The 21,512-nt window shown below is 39.8% G+C and overlaps 1 protein-coding gene across 1 annotated transcript in view; it reads left to right on the top strand.

The window, feature by feature from the left end:
* LOC124694365 (multicopper oxidase LPR1 homolog 1-like) overlaps positions 1–20,716 on the top strand; it is a 48,287-nt gene extending 27,571 nt beyond the window's left edge. Inside the window, exons 2-5 of the mRNA XM_047227359.1 lie at positions 17,762–17,976; positions 18,063–19,571; positions 20,490–20,581; positions 20,680–20,716. Coding sequence (XP_047083315.1) covers positions 17,762–17,976; positions 18,063–19,571; positions 20,490–20,581; positions 20,680–20,716 — 1,853 coding nt within the window. The remainder of the gene's footprint in view (positions 1–17,761; positions 17,977–18,062; positions 19,572–20,489; positions 20,582–20,679) is intronic.
* Positions 20,717–21,512: the final 796 nt, after the last annotated feature.

Raw genomic sequence — 21,512 nt, 5'->3', positions numbered from 1 at the left:
TCCTGCAAGGCACATGTATCATTTGCTAGTTTATGTTCGTAAATTGTGGTGGTTGTCTGACTTCATATTACTATATTGGTTTTTCATCCATGCTCAACCACACAAGCAACTGTTGTAACACAAGGTAAATGTGCCAAATCTTGGCCTATTCTAACATGATTTTCTCATTTGTTGCCTATGGTAGACCAGTTTTGCGTAAAACCCCTAGTTTCGACTACTTCCTTGCTTGGGACCATGCTCAACCACACAAACAACTTCCATAACCCAAGTTAATCATGCCTTGGTCCGTCATCCTGCCTTCCTAAATTTTACGCGCTATGATTTCCTCTTTTATGATTAAAACACACGCCAGTAACCTGGTGTGCCGGATAACGAAACCATATATGGAGTGGGTTTCCTGCTCGGAAAGGTGTAATCCGGCCCTGCCCGGCTTCCCCACCTTTTTCGGATGCATGCCTACACGGAGCCCTAGCACCACTAGGACCATCACACACCAGATCCTGAATTTTGGTTGTGATTGACATCATCAATTAATTGGGAGGTGTACCACTTGTGCTAGTGGTTTATTGCTTGTTTGAACGAATTAATTCATTATTGTTGTGTTTGAAACAATTTCATATTATTTATTGATCAATTTGATGAACCAATATGATAGCTTGTTGAATGTTTTTGTTCTTCTTGTATTTCACTTTGTGGTCAAGTTCAGTAAAAGGAGAAATTTTGTTTTAATTAAAATAATATTTTAGTGGCGATAACACGCCACTATACTGGATGAAACTTGTGGTGTGTCATTGGCCCAGCGTACCACTGCATGGTGTAGTACACAAGTCGTTGATATAACACAAGTGAAACACCGTTCCACTCATATTACATCCCTCAGAGTGGTACAACAGAAACATATGCGAGTCCAAGGCATGTCTATAGAAGGATACATAAACTGTTTACAGAAGATCAACACAACCTCTTACTTTACAGTGAGGTAAAACTTCAAATAAAGCTCCAGAAGAACGACTCGTAATCTAACTTATTGCTAACTTAAGCTTAAGAGCTACTTGGCTTTCTATAGAAATCTAGCTACTTAGGTGCTAGGATTAGGGAAAGGTTCCCTTCTATTACTAGTCTAAGTTTTCACTCTAGTTGCTGCAGCAGTTGACTTCATTGACTTCTTTGCTTGGATTCTCCATCTTGTTGCAGTTGACTCCTTTGTCTTCGAGTTCCACGATAGTTCATCCTCCGGTGCCTCCATAGCTAAGCAGGGGATTTAAGAGTGGGATGAGTACGAGCGTACTCAGCAAGCTCATATTAGGAAATAGGTGTATCATGCACTAGCTACAGCCACGGACCGGAAAGTCATAGGCGAATGCAAGTTTTCTTAAACATTTCTTCAAAAGGTTTATTTTATTCGAAAACTATGCCCGTCGGTCTTCACGGAGTTGACTAGAACTTCATGGAGTTCCTTTCTGCCGCGTTCGCAGCTTCCTTCCCGGAACAGGGAGTGACAGTCACAATTCAGTATCCTCTGCAGAGGTGCGTTACTTTTCCCATAAGAGAACTTAACCTTGTTGCCAACCGGGCAGCTGGCACCGTCCACACTTCCTTTGGTGTGAGGTCAGGTATAAGAACCAAGCCAATCACCTGTCTTCTCCGCGACCCCTGCAAACCCACCCTTTTGTCCATCTCGTACACCCCCGGTAGACATCTCCCGATCATACGGCTTTACCCCCGGTGTACGATGGACAATCCTTCATAGACGGTAGAGCCTCTCATCCAAACGTCCGGATGGGGATTTTAAAGGATTTCCCAACCTACGGCAGGTGCCTCCGAGCACCCCGCCAGTGCTCTATCAAGTCCGTTGGCGTGCGAGGAGGGAAAAGATACAGGCTGACTTCCCCGAGCCATTATAGATCTTATGGTCAACGCGGTATGTACGGCGCTAGAATCACTGGACGGCATTGGTACTTAGTCCTAGATGAATAGTACCCGTGCAATGGAACCTCCACCATATCAACACATACCATGGTTCTATTGCCCACCACATAGTCATATTCATAATTGTAAAATAATATTTGCTTTTCAATGCAAGAGTGATAAGTATAGTACTTTGCATATAATTTGATAAAAATAATCAAATGACATGAGCAAGCGATGAACTTGCCTTTCTTGACTGCAAGATTATGCAGGCAAAAGCTTCGATACGTGAGAACTCCAAATGCTGAAATACCATCATCGTCCGGTAAGGACAATGTTTAAAGAACTGGCAAAGATGCTATAATGCATAGTATGAGATGCAATCGTCCCGAGTGTAACCTAACCTCGATGATTTAGGATGTATGAGTTGTAAAGGTTTCTTTAGGGTTTGTTGCACCTTTAGGATGGTTCTCAAACAAGGTTCTTATTAGGGTTGGTGACATTATAGTATAGACAAGTGATATAATGCATCATAACAATCATATACACAAAGGATAGTAGTGGAATAGAATGTAAAGAACAGGTTATTAATTTTTAGGTTCTACAAGACATGGTTGATGATTACTTAAATTATACTTCAAAAGAATGACTTTTGAAGAACATGTTAATTAAAAAATAATAAGTATAAATAAGAACTAGGGTTTCTATGGTTGGATTGACACTTGTACTTCAAAAGAATAACCTATGAAGAACAGGTTAATAAGTATAAGAATTACTTCAAATGGGAGCTATGGTTTCTAGGGTTTACTATTGGTTTCATTTAGTTCATTATTAGGGACTAGTTAAGTTCTTAAGTTGGATGGATCTATATATAACAAGTATGGGTAGATTTGTTACTAAGGTTGAGCATAGGTATTATATCAAAGAATGATGGTCAAGGTGATGCTATGAGTTAGGGTTTACTATAGCTTCTCATGTTCTTGACTAAGGAATCTCTAATGGCTTCTAAACTAGATGGTTTATTACTTTCTAAGTAGGGTTTAGTTGAATAGGAGCATATGATGTGAATTGCTACACAAGGTTGGTACTAGGGTTTATCATTAGGGTTCTACTAGGGTTTGATGGTTTAGGTTGATCTTAATGGTGTGGTATATAGGAGTGGTGATCAATGGTACTAATCCAATTAGCAAGTTAGGGTTTATACCTAGGTGATACTAGTTATTCATATAGGTTTTATTTAAGAATAGGAACATGATATGGTAATCTCATGTGACTTGGTTTTATACTAGTGGATCATAAGCATGCATTCAATTGTTGCTTATTCAGGTTCTATATGCATAGATGAATCTTACATGATCACATGTGACACATAACTAGGGTTTTAGAATTACTACTAAAGTGGAATGATCACAAGGTTAAATTTTTAGGGTTTTTAGAATTGAAACAATTTGAGATGAGCACATGAAATAATGGAATCCAGATTCTAACTTATATTGAAATCAGGGTTTCTAAATTATGATACAATTCTTAAAATAATAGTTGGTACTAGAATTAATGTGATTAAGTAATTTTAACAAAATTAATATTAGCCTTAGCATTTACTTCTTTCAAAAGGTTTAGAAATTAAGACATATATTATTAGGGTTTAATTTCCAGAGTTAGGGTTTTATAATTATGATTAGGTTTTAGAAATAATAATTTTCTAATTAAAAATGTTTGAGTTCACAATATTTAAGCTACCAAATTAATATTGGTTTTTAATATTTTATTGAGTTATTATTATAGAAATTTAGAATTTTCAAATTAGGGTTTATGAATTACCACTAATGATTAAGTTAATACAAATATGGTAAATAAAATTAATCTTAACATTTTACTTAGTTACTGAACAGTTAAAATTTAAGTTTGGAACTTAATTATTTATTGAATTCAATTTGCATTTTAAATAAATGAAAAGGCATAATTAAAGAAGTTAAAAATAAATGAATTTTTATTTTGACACACATTTTTGTTTTATATTTTATTTGAATAGAGTTTATTTTTGTGAGCAATTTGATATATTATTTATATTTTTCTGAGTTGAAATGAATTTTATATGATTTTACAAAGTTTCAGTGATTTCCTGGAATTTATAAATAAATGAAAACACTAAACGTACCGGCCTGGATCTAACCCTAGTGACCGACTAGTGGGGCCTTTGACCAGTCAGCTGCCACGTGGGCAGAAGACCAGTCAAAGCTTCTGACGTGGCGGTGGATACGTCCCTCTCGCCGTCGGCTCGACGCCGGCGACCAGACGAGGACGGCGCCGCCGCTACAGGGCTCCCGCGGACACGCCGTTTGTACCGCTCGGACCAGGAGACGATGGTGAACCATCTGGTGGTGGCGGAATCGACTAAAGGTCGCCGGAAATACGTCGGAGAACATGCCCTGCGGCGGTGCACTCCGGCGAACTATTGATTGAGAGCTACAGAGAGATCTAGGAAGCGAAACTTGGTTCATCGGATGCGCGAGCTCACCAGGAAGATGATGGTGTGGTCGTTGACGATGATTGCCGCCGGAGTCGACCTCGATTTAGCCATTACTGGCGAAATACCGAGAAAGGGAATCCCAAAATTGGCACAGCACCGAGCTCCCCTTGACGCTGTACTCTACCCAGATGGTGTACGAGACCAGGCGCTTCTCCTCGACCAGAAATCATGCGCCGGGGTGCTTCTAATCGACGGCTAGCCGGAGAACTGGCCGGCCATGGTTGTGGTTCCAGTGAGAGATAGAAAGGGATAGAGAGATAATGGAGGGGATCTGAGTGTAGCTAGGGTTTGTGCGCGTCAGCTCGTGCTTTTATAGCTTGAGTGCAGCTTGGGGGCGACGGCAACTCGCCGGAGACGGCACAGATGCGGCGGTGTTGGTGTTGAGTGCGGTGGGCACGAATCTTGGCGTGAATAGGATCAGACGGACGCGGAGAAGATTTGGCGAAGCTCTGAGTTCGCCTGCAGCGTCCGAGATCGTCCTTATCGTTGTCGTGATCGTGGCCTACTGGCGCAGGCTCGCTGTCGACACCGGGGAAGAGAACGAAGTCGATGGCCTCCTTTTTATTTCTGAAACGATATGGACCGTTTCCTTGGTGGGCTGGGCCGAGTCTGGGCTGCGTTGGCCTGCTTCGGCTGGTGCGGTGCTGGGCTGCTGCGGCCTGCTATGGTCTGGCAAGGTAAGGCTTTCCCTCTCTTTTTCCTTTTTAAATTTTCTGTTTTATTTTCTGGTTTGAATTTGGTATTTGGATTCACATTTGAATTCTGTTTTGTTTTACAGCTTCTAAAATATTGGAATATCAACATAAATTGATACTAATGCTTACTGTATCATTATTTTGTTTAAATAAACTTTGAATTTTTGGATTAGATTGATATATTGTGAGATTTAATTATCATAGAAATGGGTTTTGATATCAATCTCAATTCCTTTTTAATTTAAGAACAAAATCTGTTTAAATAATTTGAAGTTTAGAACATGTGAATGGTAGAAATATTATTAGGTTAAACTAGTGTGCTTAACAATATTGATTGTTCATATCTATTTTAATTATGGTTGAAGTTTAAATTAAATGGTGTTGTGAATAGAATGAGTTTATGATTTCATGTGGGTTCTGAGGGTTTAAGAAGATGATTGAATAAACTCTATAATTACTAATCTTTCTTAGCAACTTCTAACTTGGATTACTTAGGATAATTCCCAAGCTCACCATTGGTCAATTCACTTGCTAAGGTGATGGTTCAAACTATGATATATTTTCCTTTTTGGTTAATTAAATATTTACTTGGGATACCAAATAGAATTGGATATTGGTTTTACTCTTCTCACCAAATGACATTTAGTTCTAAAGTATATATGTATTGGCTTATTACTTGTGATCCATGATACACAAGTTAGGGCATAATATTTCATGTGGAGTGAATCCTTGGTGAAAGGGTTTAGGGTTTTGCATACTCTTCACTAAATTGAAGTATAAATAGGCATGAGGCATGGCATGGTTCTATTTATGATCCAAAGTGATCCTTGGATTGGAATTCAGATGTGGTCTAGGGTTTTAGTGGTGATCACCCATGTGATACACAACTAAGATTAGTATATGAGCATAAGCTTTGGTTATGTTTCACTAATAGAACATGGCTCTCACCTCCAAGATTAAAGGTTGGTTTGAACAAGTAGGATTTAATACTACTCTAATATTCTCTAGGATGGACATGGATATATATAGTTAGCATCTATAACCACTCTTACTTCTGTCTTGGAAAATCCTAAGGTCCTACTCAAGAGATGATGATATGATCCTCTAAATATATGGTTTGCCTAGGAATTCTACCTTGGTATCTTATGTAGCTTGTTCTTCTGAAAATCTGATAAACTCCGCATCTTGTGGTATGCCTCCACCTCCTAGCTTCTTCATCTTGATCCTAGCTAATGTATTGAGTGGCTCTATGTGTTGGTTTCCTTGTGTCATGCTACAAGATGATCAAATGGATGAAGGGTGTGGCTCTATTTATAGGCTTTGGCAAGCTCTAGTATCATGACACCTAGGTGGTGACTCTTGTGTTGGTTTGATGAGTAAGGTGCTTGGGTGTCATGCCCTCATCCATAGCAATCCTTTGAGCATGAGGTGGCATAGCTTGGAAAGCAAGTCATGTAGATATTTTCATCCCATGTGGCATGATCCTTATCCTCTCATATGATTTATCTTTGGATAGCCAAGTGGCATTTGTTACTAAATATCTTGTGGATGGTTTTATTATGGTGGATGAGTCACTATATCATATTTGATTTGATTTACATTATAATATTGGTCAAAAGGTCAAGGTTGAAGGTTATTCCTCAATTTTGAATAGTTGGTGTTTGATTGCACCAAGGCATAATCATATGAGTTTCAAAATACTCATGAGTAGTTTTATTCAAATAGTTTGAACTATAATTTGTAATGTAAATGGATTCAGTTTTATGATATTCCATATATTTAATAAGTTATGATTTAAGTAAGAATGTGTGGCCTTTATGCACTTTAGACCTCGTGATTTACCTTATTTATTAATAAGTTTAGAATTGAATTATATTACACACAAAAGTAGTTGAAGGTACACCATGAGAATCATGGTAGAAACATTTATTTAGTAAAATACATGGAAAAGATAAGTAAAGAATAGTTTCTTAATTATTCATGTTCTTTGATTTATGGTTGAATAATTATTCATGTGTTGTTGTAAGGAATGTCATGTTGAGATCTTTTATAGGATCTTGTAGTTGACCCTAACTTAAGGTGTTGTTTGTTCTAAAACTAATTACATTTGATCTAGCCCATAGATCAAATCATCTCTACCCAAAACAAGGTTTTAGCAAAGATCACAGTGAAGTTTATAGCGCTTGACTTGATGCTCTACTTCAATTCCAGCAAGTCAAGTGAAACTTCGATTCATCGTGGTAAGTTTTATTTGGAAGCGCGAAAATTCCCCGGATTTTCTATGCATGAATGCAATGCACACTTTGGTGTTCTCTCATTTTATAGCCTCTAAACCCGGGATATTACAGCCTCTCCCCTTAAACTGAACTTCGTCCCGAAGTTCGAACGCTCTCATGTTTCGGAATGTTGAACTGACTTGAACATATCACAATCCTTCAAACTCCATGGTGATCTCATTAGATATAATTGAATATATCTCTTGTCCAGATCCTTCCTAACGTCTTCTGATGTCTGGCGCTGATACTTTCTACCACTTTATGATTTCTTTCTATACTCTAAGCTTATAGTCTTGCTCTCCAAAGATCCTTGGATTAGGACATCTTCTTATGCTAATGGACTTTACTAATATTTGTGGTGATAGCTTCCTATCTGGGTAACCAAAACTTGGTTCTACCAGCTGTGGTAATCCAGCTGCGGTGGCCAAACCTTAATTCTAAAAGATTTATTTAAGGTAGGTTATTGTTTTCCCTTACTACCATAACTATAGTAATGGTACTAAGTAAGGTATATACAATAGGCATGTTCTTGGTGGGTTATATTCCTTCGAATGGATCAGACTCATTTAGTCCATCCAGTCATGGCTTCTAGTTCATACTAGTTATCTTCCTTTTGGTTTCTTTAGGTTCCATGAAAGGAATCTTTCTAATAGGCTTATGTTTTGGTATTGTCAAACCCTTCGGTCTTTTGTTTTCTTAGACTTTGATTGTCCTCCGACATCTTCTTCATCCAACTTCATTAGCTTAGACTTACTTGAGCTCTTCTGCTTCTGAGTAATTATCAATTACCCACTCAAGTTAAGGTATAACCCTTACTTCCTCGAGATATGAACCTCGGCTTCTGGTCTGACAACCTCCTGAGAGTACTATTATATGGATACTTCCACCAATCTTATGAAAAATAGGATCGGACTTCCTCTCAGTTCAGACCTTTTTCTTCGTCTTTCATACTGCAAATCATATCTTAATACTTCTCCTTCAATCTTCCTCTCCCCCCCTTGGAGTTTACTTAATGATCTTTAAACTCTTTTTCTTCTAATCACTAAACTCCAAGGTTAGAAGATTGGTCTTGGTCTGACTTTCAGTTTGTACTTTTCTAGAGTCTCACGAAGAATTCTTTGCAGTGTATCCACACAGTTGTGGGTATCTGATGTGAATCCTTCGACTAAATGTTTACCAGCTACGGAATCCCTCTTTCCTTTAGAGTGAAAGAACGATTAAGTTGTGGACTATTTGTTACCAACTGCGGACTATCTAACACAAGATGTGGCTTATTGGATACCAGCTGTGGCTATGTTATGGTTCTAGTCCACATCTACCTACCAGTTGTGGCTACTTTTATAGTTTTAGTTAAGATATACCTCACTTCACATACTTTCTCTTCATGATTATCCTATATCAGCTGCAGTCTGATGCTACCAGCTGTGACTTCACTTGTCTATTTTCCTTCTTCTAAGGTTTGTTTTGCAAGATAACCACTTGTTGACACTATGAAAATAGTATTGTAAGTGACTTCACTTGCATTCCCTTCTTTCATAATGAATATGGCTCCACTTCTACTGCTCCATATTCACTATTTTCTCACTTTCATGGTACTTCCATGTTGAAGTACTCCTTGATTAAGGATAGAAATGAGTTTGGATTGGTCCTTCCTTTAGAGTATTGTGGTTGCTTCCCACAATTTGACTTCTTTCTTCTAGCAAACCTTCATCTTGTCTTCCAAAATCTTCAGAATTCGTCACTTCCTCACACGAATACCTTTACCCTCTAGACCTATAACATCAAGTAGGAGCTTGATATTGCAACATGCATTTGCATATCAAAGTCAAACTTCATGTATGGATCTAGTCAAACAATGAAAATCCAGTAAAATCCAAAAATCCAGCTTTGTGCTTACAATACACATCTTTATATGCCTGAATATAATAGTTGGGTAAGACATCCCTAAACATCAGGCTCATATGTGTAGTATATAACACCACATAAGATAGGTTTTGGTTGTGATACTTAGCACAAATACGGGAATTTCTACTATTTGTCTCAACATTTATCTTAATTGCACATTTGCAATGAGACAAACTTGAAACAAAATGGATTGGGATAGTTGAAGTTAACCTAGTTTTCTTTGGAAGTACTAACAAAATAGGATACCATATATATGTGCTATTGAGGACTACTACCTATAATACAATTAGTTCTAACATGTCTACTCTAAACACATGATTGTTTAGAATATACCACCTATAACTCTAGGATTTCTCTATGTGATATGCTCTAAATAAGCCTTCTTTAAATTAAGGACTATGGTTCTAACATACTTAGTACCGTTATTAGGATTTTAAGGCCTAAGCTTTTGAACTATTCCTTAAATCCTACTCCTTATCATACTTCTGTTACGTACTTAGGATGTTCTACTCTATCACATCATGACTCTCAATTGAATCATATATGATTACCAACTTTACCATGAAAAGTAGACTTATATGATTCCTATCACTCTTCCTTACCTCCAATGATTGACTCCTCATAGGTATATACTACCTCATATTACTTATCTACATTACTTAACATCAGTCATTTGACATTTTAAATGACTCTTACTTAACCATAACTTGCATTGGTATACTTCTTCCAATAGGATATCTTCCTTGTGGTTGTATCCTCTCTTTGGACTACCATGTATTGTATACCAACTGTGGTCTACTACCACCCAATTATCTTAAGCTCCAGTGGTGTTCTAGTTAGTTGGGAATGAAGCAAGATAACTCACTAACTCTACTTAAGAAAGATAGATAAGAAAGATTGACTCAAGTGTGTCAGGATTATTCTCAAGTGAATACCCAGCTCAAGTCCATAGAATAATTGGTTTAGCATAGTTGTCTTAGCTAAGACTACTTCCTATAGACACTACCAAACCTATAGGTCTCCTTTAAAGGGTTTTAATCCTAGGGTCAAAGCATTTGCTCTGATACCAGCTGTGGTGACCCAGCGTACCACTGCATGGTGTAGTACACAAGTCGTTGATATAACACAAGTGAAACACCGTTCCACTCATATTACATCCCTCAGAGTGGTACAACAGAAACATATGCGAGTCCAAGGCATGTCTATAGAAGGATACATAAACTGTTTACAGAAGATCAACACAACCTCTTACTTTACAGTGAGGTAAAACTTCAAATAAAGCTCCAGAAGAACGACTCGTAATCTAACTTATTGCTAACTTAAGCTTAAGAGCTACTTGGCTTTCTATAGAAATCTAGCTACTTAGGTGCTAGGATTAGGGAAAGGTTCCCTTCTATTACTAGTCTAAGTTTTCACTCTAGTTGCTGCAGCAGTTGACTTCATTGACTTCTTTGCTTGGATTCTCCATCTTGTTGCAGTTGACTCCTTTGTCTTCGAGTTCCACGGTAGTTCATCCTCCGGTGCCTCCATAGCTAAGCAGGGGATTTAAGAGTGGGATGAGTACGAGCGTACTCAGCAAGCTCATATTAGGAAATAGGTGTATCATGCACTAGCTACAGCCACAGACCAGAAAGTCATAGGCGAATGCAAGTTTTCTTAAACATTTCTTCAAAAGGTTTATTTTATTCTGAAAACTATGCCCGTCAGTCTTCACAGGTTGACTAGAACTTCATGGAGTTCCTTTCCTGCCGCGTTCGCAGTTCCCTTCCCGGAACAGGGAGTGACAGTCACAATTCAGTATCCTCTGCAGAGGTGCGTTACTTTTCCCATAAGAGAACTTAACCTTGTTGCCAACCGGGCAGCTGGCACCGTCCACACTTCCTTTGGTGTGAGGTCAGGTATAAGAACCAAGCCAATCACTGCCTTCTCCGCGACCCTGCAAACCCACCCTTTTGTCCATCTGTACACCCCCGGTAGACATCTCCCGATCATACGGCTTTACCCCCGGTGTACGATGGACAATCCTTCATAGACGGTAGAGCCTCTCATCCAAACGTCCGGATGGGGATTTTAAAGGATTTCCCAACCTACGGCAGTGCCTCCAGGCACCCCGCCGAGGCTCTATCAAGTCCGTTGGCGTGCGGGAGGGAAAAGATACAGCTGACTTCCCCAGAGCCATTATAGATCTTATGGTCAACGCGGTATGTACGGCGCTAGAATCACTGGACGGCATTGGTACTTAGTCCTAGATGAATAGTACCCGTGCAGTGAAACCTCCACCATATCAACACATACCATGGTTCCATTGCCCACCACATAGTCATATTCATAATTGTAAAATAATATTTGCTTTTCAATGCAAGAGTGATAAGTATAGTACTTTGCATATAATTTGATAAAAATAATCAAATGACATGAGCAAGCGATGAACTTGCCTTTCTTGACTGCAAGATTATGCGAGGCAAAAGCTTCGATACGTGAGAACTCCAAATGCTGAAATACCATCATCGTCCGATGAAGGACAATGTTTAAAGAAGCTGGCAAAGATGCTATAATGCATAGTATGAGATGCAATCGTCCCGAGTGTAACCTAACCTCGATGATTTAGGATGTATGAGTTGTAAAGGTTTCTTTAGGGTTTGTTGCACCTTTAGGATGGTTCTCAAACAAGGTTCTTATTAGGGTTGGTGACATTATAGTATAGACAAGTGATATAATGCATCATAACAATCATATACACAAAGGATAGTAGTGGAATAGAATGTAAAGAACAGTTATTAATTTTTAGGTTCTACAAGACATGGTTGATGATTACTTAAATTATACTTCAAAAGAATGACTTTTGAAGAACATGTTAATTAAGAAATAATAAGTATAAATAAGAACTAGGGTTTCTATGGTTGGATTGACACTTGTACTTCAAAAGAATAACCTATGAAGAACAGGTTAATAAGTATAAGAATTACTTCAAATGGGAGCTATGGTTTCTAGGGTTTACTATTGGTTTCATTTAGTTCATTATTAGGGACTAGTTAAGTTCTTAAGTTGGATGGATCTATATATAACAAGTATGGGTAGATTTGTTACTAAGGTTGAGCATAGGTATTATATCAAAGAATGATGGTCAAGGTGATGCTATGAGTTAGGGTTTACTATAGCTTCTCATGTTCTTGACTAAGGAATCTCTAATGGCTTCTAAACTAGATGGTTTATTACTTTCTAAGTAGGGTTTAGTTGAATAGGAGCATATGATGTGAATTGCTACACAAGGTTGGTACTAGGGTTTATCATTAGGGTTCTACTAGGGTTTGATGGTTTAGGTTGATCTTAATGGTGTGGTATATAGGAGTGGTGATCAATGGTACTAATCCAATTAGCAAGTTAGGGTTTATACCTAGGTGATACTAGTTATTCATATAGGTTTTATTTAAGAATAGGAACATGATATGGTAATCTCATGTGACTTGGTTTTATACTAGTGGATCATAAGCATGCATTCAATTGTTGCTTATTCAGGTTCTATATGCATAGATGAATCTTACATGATCACATGTGACACATAACTAGGGTTTTAGAATTACTACTAAAGTGGAATGATCACAAGGTTAAATTTTTAGGGTTTTTAGAATTGAAACAATTTGAGATGAGCACATGAAATAATGGAATCCAGATTCTAACTTATATTGAAATCGGGGTTTCTAAATTATGATACAATTCTTAAAATAATAGTTGGTACTAGAATTAATGTGATTAAGTAATTTTAACAAAATTAATATTAGCCTTAGCATTTACTTCTTTCAAAAGGTTTAGAAATTAAGACATATATTATTAGGGTTTAATTTCCAGAGTTAGGGTTTTATAATTATGATTAGGTTTTAGAAATAATAATTTTCTAATTAAAAATGTTTGAGTTCACAATATTTAAGCTACCAAATTAATATTGGTTTTTAATATTTTATTGAGTTATTATTATAGAAATTTAGAATTTTCAAATTAGGGTTTATGAATTACCACTAATAATTAAGTTAATACAAATATGGTAAATAAAATTAATCTTAACATTTTACTTAGTTACTGAACAGTTAAAATTTAAGTTTGGAACTTAATTATTTATTGAATTCAATTTGCATTTTAAATAAATGAAAAGGCATAATTAAAGAAGTTAAAAATAAATGAATTTTTATTTTGACACACATTTTTGTTTTAATTTTATTTGAATAGAGTTTATTTTTGTGAGCAATTTGATATATTATTTATATTTTTCTGAGTTGAAATGAATTTTATATGATTTTACAAAGTTTCAGTGATTTCCTGGAATTTATAAATAAATGAAAACACTAAACGTACCGGCCTGGATCTAACCCTAGTGACCGACTAGTGGGGCCTTTGACCAGTCAGCTGCCACGTGGGCAGAAGACCAGTCAAAGCTTCTGACGTGGCGGTGGATACGTCCCTCTCGCCGTCGGCTCGACGCCGGCGACCAGACGAGGACGGCGCCGCCGCTACAGGGCTCCCGCGGACACGCCGTTTGTACCGCTCGGACCAGGAGACGATGGTGAACCATCTGGTGGTGGCGGAATCGACTAAAGGTCGCCGGAAAAACGTCGGAGAACATGCCTCGCGGCGGTGCACTCCGGCGAACTATTGATTGAGAGCTACGAGAGAGATCTAGGAAGCGAAACTTGGTTCATCGGATGCGCGAGCTCACCGGGAAGATGATGGTGTGGTCGTTGACGATGATTGCCGCGGAGTCGACCTCGATTTAGCCATTACTGGCGAAATACCGAGAAAGGGAATCCCAAAATTGGCACAGCACCGAGCTCCCCTTGACGATGTACTCTACCCAGATGGTGTACGAGACCAGGCGCTTCTCCTCGACCAGAAATCATGCGCCGGGGTGCTTCTAATCGACGGCTAGCCGGAGAACTGGCCGGCCATGGTTGTGGTTCCAGTGAGAGATAGAAAGGGATAGAGAGATAATGGAGGGGATCTGAGTGTAGCTAGGGTTTGTGCGCGTCAGCTCGTGCTTTTATAGCTTGAGTGCAGCTTGAGGGCGACGGCAACTCGCCGGAGACGGCACAGATGCGGCGGTGTTGGTGTTGAGTGCGGTGGGCACGAATCTTGGCGTGAATAGGATCAGACGGACGCGGAGAAGATTTGGCGAAGCTCTGAGTTCGCCTGCAGCGTCCGAGATCGTCCTTATCGTCGTCGTGATCGTGGCCTACTAGCGCAGGCTCGCTGTCGACGCCGGGGAAGAGAACGAAGTCGATGGCCTCCTTTTTATTTCTGAAACGATATGGACCGTTTCCTTGGTGGGCTGGGCCGAGTCTGGGCTGCGTTGGCCTGCTTCGGCTGGTGCGGTCTTGGGCTCGCTGCGACTGCTATGGTCCGGCAAGGTAAGGCTTTCCCTCTCTTTTTCCTTTTTAAATTTTCTGTTTTATTTTCTGGTTTGAATTTGGTATTTGGATTCACATTTGAATTCTGTTTTGTTTTACTGACTTCTAAAATATTGGAATATCAACATAAATTGATACTAATGCTTACTGTATCATTATTTTGTTTAAATAAACTTTGAATTTTTGGATTAGATTGATATATTGTGAGATTTAATTATCATAGAAATGGGTTTTGATATCAATCTCAATTCCTTTTTAATTTAAGAACAAAATCTGTTTAAATAATTTGAAGTTTAGAACATGTGAATGGTAGAAATATTATTAGGTTAAACTAGTGTGCTTAACAATATTGATTGTTCATATCTATTTTAATTATGGTTGAAGTTTAAATTAAATGGTGTTGTGAATAGAATGAGTTTATGATTTCATGTGGGTTCTGAGGGTTTAAGAAGATGATTGAATAAACTCTATAATTACTAATCTTTCTTAGCAACTTCTAACTTGGATTACTTAGGATAATTCCCAAGCTCACCATTGGTCAATTCACTTGCTAAGGTGATGGTTCAAACTATGATATATTTTCCTTTTTGGTTAACTAAATATTTACTTGGGATACCAAATAGAATTGGATATTGGTTTTACTCTTCTCACCAAATGACATTTAGTTCTAAAGTATATATGTATTGGCTTATTACTTGTGATCCATGATACACAAGTTAGGGCATAATATTTCATGTGGAGTGAATCCTTGGTGAAAGGGTTTAGGGTTTTGCATACTCTTCACTAAATTGAAGTATAAATAGGCATGAGGCATGGCATGGTTCTATTTATGATCCAAAGTGATCCTTGGATTGGAATTCAGATGTGGTCTAGGGTTTTAGTGGTGATCACCCATGTGATACACAACTAAGATTAGTATATGAGCATAAGCTTTGGTTATGTTTCACTAATAGAACATGGCTCTCACCTCCAAGATTAAAGGTTGGTTTGAACAAGTAGGATTTAATACTACTCTAATATTCTCTAGGATGGACATGGATATATATAGTTAGCATCTATAACCACTCTTACTTCTAAATGTCTTGGAAAATCCTAAGGTCCTACTCAAGAGATGATGATATGATCCTCTAAATATATGGTTTGCCTAGGAATTCTACCTTGGTATCTTATGTAGCTTGTTCTTCTGAAAATCTGATAAACCTGCATCTTGTGGTATGCCTCCACCTCCTAGCTTCTTCATCTTGATCCTAGCTAATGTATTGAGTGGCTCTATGTGTTGGTTTCCTTGTGTCATGCTACAAGATGATCAAATGGATGAAGGGTGTGGCTCTATTTATAGGCTTTGGCAAGCTCTAGTATCATGACACCTAGGTGGTGACTCTTGTGTTGGTTTGATGAGTAAGGTGCTTGGGTGTCATGCCCTCATCCATAGCAATCCTTTGAGCATGAGGTGGCATAGCTTGGAAAGCAAGTCATGTAGATATTTTCATCCCATGTGGCATGATCCTTATCCTCTCATATGATTTATCTTTGGATAGCCAAGTGGCATTTGTTACTAAATATCTTGTGGATGGTTTTATTATGGTGGATGAGTCACTATATCATATTTGATTTGATTTACATTATAATATTGGTCAAAAGGTCAAGGTTGAAGGTTATTCCTCAATTTTGAATAGTTGGTGTTTGATTGCACCAAGGCATAATCATATGAGTTTCAAAATACTCATGAGTAGTTTTATTCAAATAGTTTGAACTATAATTTGTAATGTAAATGGATTCAGTTTTATGATATTCCATATATTTAATAAGTTATGATTTAAGTAAGAATGTGTGGCCTTTATGCACTTTAGACCCTGTGATTTACCTTATTTATTAATAAGTTTAGAATTGAATTATATTACACACAAAAGTAGTTGAAGGTACACCATGAGAATCATGGTAGAAACATTTATTTAGTAAAATACATGGAAAAGATAAGTAAAGAATAGTTTCTTAATTATTCATGTTCTTTGATTTATGGTTGAATAATTATTCATGTGTTGTTGTAAGGAATGTCATGTTGAGATCTTTTATAGGATCTTGTAGTTGACCCTAACTTAAGGTGTTGTTTGTTCTAAAACTAATTACATTTGATCTAGCCCATAGATCAAATCATCTCTACCCAAAACAAGGTTTTAGCAAAGATCACAGTGAAGTTTATAGCGCTTGACTTGATGCTCTACTTCAATTCCAGCAAGTCAAGTGAAACTTCAGTTACTGTGGTAAGTTTTATTTGGAAGCGCGAAAATTCCCCGGATTTTCTATGCATGAATGCAATGCACACTTTGGTGTTCTTTCATTTTATAGCCTCTAAACCTGGGATATTACAAACGCGCGGGGTATCCTTCTAGTAATTAAAGAAAAGCAACCAAGGACCTAATTATTGAAGTGGGTGTTAGAGCAGGATGTAATCAACATGTATTAGGATTTGTTTGATTCAAAATATTTGCATAGGAAATATGTAGGATTAAATCCTATATGAAATTTTCCTTTAATGCTTGTTTGATTTGTAAGTTTTCATATGATTTTTCTAAACAGCCGTTTACACTAGATATCATAGGAAATCTAACATTCACCGATACCTCTTTCGAGAATCCTTTGCTTTTCGTGCCATGAAATCTAACAAATTTTGGTATATATGAATATTCCTATAAAATTATGGTGGACATGTTATTACAATCCTACGTTTTGCTTGCCCTACTTTTTTTTTCTTATCTTGCAAATGCTTAGAGTCTACAACTTCCGGCCGGATGCCAAACCGAGTGATATCTCTATGTCACATCAATCACAGTATCACACGGCATGCCTACAGACCTTTGAGTCCACCTGTTTTTTTTACTCCGTTGGATGTCCTGTTTCCCGTGGTTACTAGTGAGTTTTTGACACTGGACGTTGTGCTACTTTCAGCTTAGACTTAGAGCAATGGGAACCTTGGTGTTTTAGAGTTTTAGCCTAGGTGACAGTGTCACACGCGAGTTCCTCAGCACATCTCTCTTCCCTCATTTTTGGCAGGTGGCAGTATTGAGGGCGAGATGCTCCGCAAGACGGCCCTTCTCCTCCTTGTGGTTGGCGCCGCCGCCGCCGGGATGGGGCCGCCGGACGGTCCTGAGAAGGTAACGGTGTCCTCGCTGGAGATGTACGTGGACCAGCTCCCTCAGATGCCCAAGATCTACGGCTACAACGCCACGACGGCAAACCTCACCGTGGGGATGTTCCAGATAAAATGGGTTCGTTCCCTTCACAACGTCTGCCTCCACTCACCATAATATACTCCGATCCAGTACTGATGCTTGCGCCGGCCGCGCGCGTGCAGAAATTCCACCGCGACCTGCCGCCGTCCACGGTGTTCGCATTCGGCACGTCGGCGGAGGCGGCCACCTTCCCGGGGCCCACCATCGAGGCCCTGCAGGGTGTCCCGCTGCAGGTGACATGGGAGAACCACCTGCCCCGTCGTCACATCCTACCGTGGGACCCCACCCTGCCGGCCGCCGTCCCCAAGCGCGGCGGCATCCCCACCGTCGTCCACCTGCACGGCGGCGTCCATCCGCCGCAATCTGATGGCAGCGCCATGGCCTGGTTCACTGCAGGCTTCAACGAGACAGGCGCTACGTGGAGCACGCCGTCCTACTCCTACCCAAACGCCCAGGGCCCCGGCGTGCTCTGGTACCACGACCACGCCCTCGGCCTCACCCGCGTCAACCTCCTCGCCGGCCTCCTCGGCGCCTACATCATCCGTAACCCTGCCGTGGAGGGGCCGCTCGGCCTCCCCTCCGGCGACGACTTGGACCGGGTGCTGGTGCTCGCCGACCGCAGCTTCAACGACGACGGATCTATCTACATGAACAGTACCGGCGACAACCCAGGAACGCACCCGCAGTGGCGGATGGAGTACTTCGGCGAGGCCATCACGGTCAACGGCAAGGCATGGCCGTTCCTCTCGGTTGAGCGCCGCCGGTACCGCTTCCGTATCATCAACGCCTGCAACGCCCGCTACTTCAACCTCTCCTTCACCAACGGCCTCCCCTTCCACGTCGTAGGCTCCGACGCCGCCTACCTATCCCGTCCGGTGACAACAGCCCACCTACTCGTCGCAGTTGCCGAGGCGTTCGACGTCGTTGTCGACTTCGCTGGTGGAAGTGGGAGCGCCGCTGCAGAGATGGTCAACACCGCGCCGTATCCCTACCCCGGGGGCAACGCGCCGAATCAGCTAAACGGCAAGGTGATGAAGTTCGTCGTCACGCAACAGACGACGACGGACAACTCTACGGTGCCGGCGAAGCTGCTCGAGTACGTCAAGGTTGCCGAGGAAGAGGCTGTGCAAAGGCGGTACATCGTGCTCTCCCCCTACGGCAACGGCAACGGCACCGGGGGGATGGGTGGCATGGAGGGCATGGGCGACATGGAGGGCATGGGCAGTCCGCTCCATCTATACATCAATGGGAAGCGGCCCGAGGACCCGGTGACGGAGACGCCGCGTGCTGGCACCACGGAGGTCTGGGAGGTCATCAACCTCACCCCGGAAGATCACCCCATCCATCTGCATCTTGCCAGTATCCAGGCGGTCCGTGCCCGCGCGCTCGACCAACTGGAGGAGTTCACGCGCTGTGTCACCATGCTCAACGACGCCGAGAGATGCAACGTGAGCCAGCACGCCGTGGGGGAGACGGCGGAGGTGCCGGAACACGAGAGGGCGTGGAAGAATGTCGCCAAGATTGCCCCGGGATACATGACCACACTCGTCGTCAACTTCTTCTTGGTGGAGACGGGTGAACCCTACCCCTTCGACGCCGCAGCTGAGCCTGGCTATGTCTACCATTGCCACGTACGTGAAAGCCCTCTTTGTTTTTATTGGTTCAATTTTGTTTTATGCTAAAATAAAGAATTAATTTGCTAAGATATTTAGCATGGCCAACCTAGGCCAATCAAGCTGCCCATAGTGGACAAACTACTAGGATACTAGTAGTAAATATTCCCTGAAAAATTAATGGTAGTTTTATTGTATCCTCCATGGTCATTTTGTCCAAGAGAATTTATGAAATTTTGGAAATTTCTTCGAGTTGGATGGTAAGCAAAAAAAAAATTATCCAAACAAAGTTTTTAGTCTCTGGTTACAACTAAGATTTTACTCATGTAGATAGGTAGCAATTGAGAAAATGCTCTGGGCCGTTATATTGATTTGTGATTTGTGCCAGTAACAGGTTGCAACATGAGTTACAACTGAGTAAATAAATCAAATCATTCGTTGCTTTGCAATTTGTGCTTACAACATAGTTTGCATTTGTATGATGTAATCTGATAGATAATTAGCCGAGAATTAATCACTCCCATATACTCCATCATTGCCAAAATGTACTTCGTATAAGTTTATTTCTAAATGTCAAACCATGTAAAGTTTGACCAAATGTGTAAAAAAATATAAACATCTAGAAAATAAAATCAGCACCATTACATTCCTCGTGATATGTGTATATGTATACATATATACATATTTTTTTATAAACTGGTCAGTTTCTTCATTTTTGTGTATCCCAGAATACAAATAATTTAACATTGAGAATTTACACGTCTGTAGGATATATCATTGGATACATCTAGCTTTTTCAGATTTTTTTGAAACTTTAAATTATAATTTCTTTTTAGAAAATAAAGAGCTACAATCTCCATTTGCAGTTTTGGTGAAGATTGCGCCATATATAGTTCACCAACTAATTATCATTTTTGCTCTTCCAACAAATCACAGATTTTGGATCATGAGGATAACGCCATGGTCCGCCCTCTAAGACTGATCAAACTAGGAGACACATCTGGACAAGACCGTCGCCATGATATGATGTCACACCTATATATTTATCTGTTTATTATTATGGTGTCGTATTGTTTGCTAGCATGAGGTTCTATTATAATTGTTATACTGTACCAACATTTTCTAGCATATACAACGATGGTTTGACCGGTTATGGTATGTGATTCTCCATCTCCAATGTGTATTATTATAATTTCTATGGCATCACTAGTGTAGAATTTTTAAGGCCCCGTCTATTCTTTCCGTGTGCGGTACGGAAGATTGTTGATGCCCTTAAAAATTTGACCATGTGACCGCGACATAAGCGGGTGCAAAATATTTGTGACGTAGTCTATTTTCACCAATTTTTTGCTCTTCTCAGACAATAATATAGAAATAGTTGTGTGTAGTGTGTTCTCTAGGTTATCTCATGGTATTCTGGTCCACGCATATAGCCACTTTACTTTACTCTTGTGTGCCACATACGTTTTGCAGACAATGTGGCTTCCTTAGTCGGGCGACATAAAACCTCACACCGCCACCCTCTTGACACACACTTGGATATGGCTCGCAAAAGAAGAATCGAACCTAGGCCAATCAAGGTGGTCGTAATGGGCAAACTACTAGCACAATACACATTCCCTGAAAAAATAATGGTAGCTTTATTTTATCGTCCATGGTCATTTTGTCCAGGAGATTTTTAAGAAATTTTGGAAATTCCGTCGATTTCGATGTAAGCAAAAAAAATTACCCATCTAAGTTTTTAATCTCTGGTTACAAGATTTTACTCATGCAGATAGATAGCAATTGAGAAAATGCTCTAGAACCGTTATATTGATTTGTGATTCATGCCAGTAATGGGTTGCAACATGAGTTACAAAGTAGTAAATAAATCAGACCATTGGTTGTTTTGCAATTCATGCTAGCCATAAGTTACAACATGGGTTGTATCTGTATGATTTAATCTGACTGAGAGTTAAC

The sequence above is a fragment of the Lolium rigidum genome, chromosome 3 (genome assembly GCF_022539505.1).
Source record: "Lolium rigidum isolate FL_2022 chromosome 3, APGP_CSIRO_Lrig_0.1, whole genome shotgun sequence".
In the NCBI taxonomy this organism is placed as follows: Eukaryota; Viridiplantae; Streptophyta; class Magnoliopsida; order Poales; family Poaceae; genus Lolium; species Lolium rigidum.
This window is presented reverse-complemented; position numbering and strand designations above follow the sequence as displayed.